General features: G+C 39.6%; 1 protein-coding gene across 6 annotated transcripts in view; it reads left to right on the forward strand.

The window, feature by feature from the left end:
• The window catches only part of FOXP2 (forkhead box P2), a 422,240-nt gene that overhangs the window by 378,246 nt on the left and 38,994 nt on the right, over positions 1-5,000 (forward strand). For all 6 annotated transcript variants that reach the window (XM_051621652.1, XM_051621617.1, XM_051621633.1 and 3 more), the window contains 2 exons: positions 1,605-1,692; positions 4,218-4,301. In XM_051621652.1, the coding sequence (XP_051477612.1) occupies positions 1,605-1,692; positions 4,218-4,301 (172 nt within the window). The remainder of the gene's footprint in view (positions 1-1,604; positions 1,693-4,217; positions 4,302-5,000) is intronic.

Raw genomic sequence — 5,000 nt, forward strand, 5'->3', positions numbered from 1 at the left:
ATTTTAAAAAGACAAATTTTAGTAAAAGAGAGATACAGTGCCCTCTATTTTTCCGCTGCTTCTGACAAACATGTTTTTCCCATAGAGTACCAATCAAATAACTGTGTAGTTCTCTGATTATTTCTGCTAAAAAGAATATATTTTTCCTCCATATTATCAATAACTTAGCTTGTGTACTGTGAGACTGTCTGTGACTGTAGTCCCTGCAAAGCTTACCCTTTGTGCCTACAGTAGAAATAGCCACTAAATCCACATTCAAAGGCAAAACTCCTTTGCTCTCATTTCTTCTTTATCCTGATCCTTATGTTTTGTTCTCAGTGGAGCAACAAACCCACTATAAAGCTCCAAAGAGGACTTCTTTAATCCTGAAATAGAAAGAGAATAAACTGAAAACACTGTCCTTCAAAAAAAAACAGTATTAAATTACATTTGTAAAGTTGTACTTGATTGAAATGTAGAGCGGCAGCCACTTGGGTCTGGGCTGTGCTTCAGTTATGGACAGTCACTCATTAAGTGGGTTTGTTTTACTAAACTGGCATCTGTGGCCTGAATCCCTCCCAAGAAGCTCACTACATGTGTAAGGTGTGTAGCTGCTCCTTCCCCTGCCTTCACCTTGCACACTCTTCTCAGACTGGGAATCACAGAATCTTAGGGGTTAGAAGGGACCTTGAAAGATCATCTGGTCCAACCCCCCTCCCAGAGCAGGATCACCCAGAGCACATCACACAGGAACGCATCCAGGTGGGTTTTGAATGTCTCCAGCGAAGGAGACTCCACAACCTCTCTGGGCAGCCTGTTCCAGGGCTCTGTCACTCTCACAGTAAAGGAGTTTTTTCTGATGTTTATGTGGAACCTCCTATGTTCCAGTTTGTACCCATTGCCCCTTGTCCTATCACTAGACATCACTGAAAAAAGCCTGGCTCCATCCTCCAGACACTCACCCTTAATGTATTTCTAAACATTGATGAGGTCACCCCTCAGTCTCCTCTTTTCCAAGCTAAAGAGACCCAGCTCCCTGGGTCAGAATTCAGTGTGTCGGGGGATTGGGGAAAGCCCAGTCATTGCCATCTTCTTCAAAGTCAAGTTCTGGAAATGGTAGTGAGAATCAGGTTGTTCCCCTACAGCTCTGTTTTGGGAAAAGAGGAATGGATGTTCTGTTGTTTTTGCTTAATGGTTAGAGAAGAGTGGATAGAAGAATCTTAACAAAGTCTACATTATTTCACAGTAGTTCAAGCAGCCTGAAAGCAGTTACATCTTTTGAAGAACCATGATTCTCTGTTCATCTGCACCAGCATCAGGGAGTGCAAATCAGTTCAATCACTATACCAAATTCTGATCACCAGTTCTATTGGCATTTAGATGGCATATGTGACCTGGGAGATAGGAACTGAATATCTGACCATCATCACTGAGGAGGTTTTCAGAACTAAATGAAATTATCAGTTTTGTTACACAGAATGGTTTTATCTAAGACATACTAGGTCTTTTTGCATAACTCCTGTTGAAACTGATGGATGCCATATGCACAGGAGACAAAAAATGGACTCATAAGGAAATTTTCCTCATCTTAACACTTTCTTATTAGTGTTCTCTTTCTTCTCTAGGCACCTTAACAATGAACATGCATTGGATGACAGAAGCACTGCTCAGTGTCGGGTGCAAATGCAAGTGGTTCAGCAGTTAGAAATACAGGTTTGTTACATGGATGTATTACCCCATTGATGATTTACTATTAACCTAAACTAAATTGAAAACACTTGCCTTAGTGACTCTAGCTTAAAGCCATATATTTCTTGTATGAAATTTGTTGATATTCATGAACAAGTGGGAGTTTTTTACTTCAAGATTTTTCACATTATAAATTATGCAATAATTATCTCACATCAGCATGGTCTACAGTATTTTGCTTGAACTAAGACCCTAATGCCATTCATCACTAATGAAAAATGCAGTCCCTGGAGCAGAGACTGGGTCCAAACCTTCTTCAGTTTTTGAAATGCTAGGTCAGAACCCCTCTTCCTTTTTCCCTTTCTGACCTGATGCTTGTCTATGTTGTTCTGCAGGACAAAGGAGTAGCAGAATGTATCTCCACCAGAATTATTCCCAGCCTGATGGTGGGCATTTTTCTGAGCAGAAGATGTAATGTCAGACCCAGTCAGGGAGATCTTCAGGGAGCCCTGGAGGGGGGACCACAGCGCTCGGGTTACCTGTTCAGGCTATAACCCTCAGAAAACACAGTGTGGAGGTGAACACTCCCTCCAGCTGAGGAAGAAGTGAGAGTACCCCCAGGGTCTCACAGTATTGAGACTTCACTTACTGAGCTACTGAGGCTGAGCACAAATCTTGGCAGCCCAAAATGACTATGTGAGACTCTCAGATCATGCAGCAGAGGAGCCCAAGGGATGCAGCAAGGGACTGAGATTTTTTCCCCGTTTGTTGCCATATGTGGAGGAAGAATGATAAACACCTGCCTCGCCTTTTAGCGTGTCTCACTGTTGGCATGCATGTAAGAATACATGTTCTTTCAGCCAAGGCAAACTGTTTGGCTTTTTATATTTTAATACTGGAAATCCAAAATAATGAGAGGAGTGTACAATAATGTAATTTATTGGAATTTCCCTTAAAATGAAAGCTTTATGAACTCAGGCAAAGCTGCAGTTTCTTTTATAAGATTTACAGGATAGTGTTAGCCTAATTTGTTTTTTAGGAAATTACATCATGGCAAATGGCATGTTTCTAGAGTGTCACACATAATATGAAGCATAAGAAGAAACCTTTTTCCCACTCCCTTGCTCAAATACTCTTTAATTAAAGATGCACTGACTAAATTACATCCAGCATACCCCAAATATTTGCAGTAATACAGGCAGTTTCCTCTTCTTAAAATTACTTACAAGTTGTTTTCCTAAGTCCAACCTCTGTCTACAGGTGTAACTCTTGAGTTGAACTCATGCAAACAAATATTACAAAACTGGAAAATGGCAGTGTTAAACACCAAGTGCTTTGTGTTGCAATTAATGTTGGCAGATATACAAAGCTATATCACTACGATTTCAAGCATTTCTTCTTGCAACCCAGCTATTGAAAAAAAATATTATTCTTTCCATGTTGTAAGATACGTTTTCCTCTTTTATATTCTGATATTCATATCAACAAGTGACATATTTCAAACACTTCATAGTCTTTAATTTTTTTAAAAAAATTGAGTCTGAAACTACAAAGATTTATGTAGCATATGATCAGAAAATTGTATCAGTTTGGAAAATGTACAGGTTTAAGGGCTTCTTAAGAAGTGTTTACCATTTACAAAGGCTAGGCTGTAATGTAACAGTCCAAGTGAAGATTTAGCTTGCAGTGTGACCAATTATGCCGTTTTTTGCTTTGTCTGACTGCTAGTGAAGTAAGGTCCATCAGCTGTAATGAGACCCAGTGCAGTGTCGATGCCGACTCAGTGGCAGAGTTCAGCGTTTCACACTGCCTGGGCTCTGTCACTCTATTGAATTAGATTGATGATGGCAGATTGCAGGGGGCACTAACTGGACCTCAGTGGGAAAGGATGAAGTGTGTAGACAATCCTGGCAGGCACTGTGCTTTGAGGACCCTTCACCCCTTCACAGCTGTTGGCACTAGTCCATTGCTAACAGTGTCCGCAGGACTTTAAAGAGACACTATGGGCCTTCTAATTTATGGTCGTAGTAACTTGTTACTGTCGAGGCAACTGTGACCTCAATTCTCTTATTGACAAAAAGATGAAGTGTTATTTGTTTTCTATGACCTTTTAAGATATGAAAGGCTATAAAAGTTTTTTGGTCGTTCTTCCTTTCTTCCTTTCTTCCTTTCTTCCTTTCTTCCTTTCTTCCTTTCCTTTCCTTTCCTTTCCTTTCCTTTCCTTTCCTTTCCTTTCCTTTCCTTTCCTTTCCTTTCCTTTCCTTTCCTTTCCTTTCCTTTCCTTTCCTTTCCTTTCCTTTCCTTTCCTTTCCTTTCCTTTCCTTTCCTTTCCTTTCCTTTCCTTTCCTTTCCTTTTTCCTTTCCTTTCCTTTCCTTTCCTTTCCTTTCCCCAAAGTTGCATTTCCTCTCAGATAAGTTTCTACTGACATAGACTTTTATATGCAGGAATCATTACACCGAGACAAGCTCAATGATAAGACGTATCACTGCAGTAAAATAGCTGTATCAGTCATTTCTAAAATGCTTCTGATCTCACTCTTTCTTAACAGCTTTCTAAAGAACGTGAACGTCTTCAAGCAATGATGACCCACTTGCACATGCGACCCTCGGAGCCCAAGCCATCTCCAAAACCTGTAAGTGCATATTGCTTTATAAACAGTAAATAGGTCTACAAATGTAGCAGACTAAGAAAATGAACAATTTAGTGACAGCTGGAAAACAATGAGTGTGATGAAAAATATGGCGATAAAGTGAAGGTAAAATGCAATAGCTTGTCAAATTGCATGTTTCTTTAAAAGTAATGCTATCTTTTACAAAATCTATCCAATCTACACCATAGGTGACACTAAACAAAGTACACCTATAAGTGTCCAAATCATTGCCTTGAGACTGAAACTAGAGAGAATATATTTTTGTGATAGATTTACAGATATTAAAAGGAAACCCACTTTGAAGGATTTGAAGTTCAGTGGACTCTGTGGCCATAAAAAATAAATGTAAAAAGAATCTAGGTACTTGGGAAATTTCCTGCATTACTTACCAGAGACACAAATAAACAATTTGTTGTTGTAAAACAAACAAACAAAAATGCTGTTTTTTTCAGCTAATTTAAACAATTGTAAACATGGAGTTTTTGCTCAGTTTCTGTCAAGACTGCGGTGTTATGCATCCAGTGTGATATTGTAGGAGTTGGTATGGACACTGAAAAGTCACTACTGCTCACTGCCACTCCATGGCACTGCACTGAGTCCCAGTTCTGCAGCTGGATCTGCAGTCAGATCCAGACTCCATTAAATGAAAAATAGCTTCACATAAGCAAAAGTATTGTCTGA

The sequence above is a fragment of the Apus apus genome, chromosome 1 (genome assembly GCF_020740795.1).
Source record: "Apus apus isolate bApuApu2 chromosome 1, bApuApu2.pri.cur, whole genome shotgun sequence".
Lineage (NCBI taxonomy): Eukaryota > Metazoa > Chordata > Aves > Apodiformes > Apodidae > Apus > Apus apus.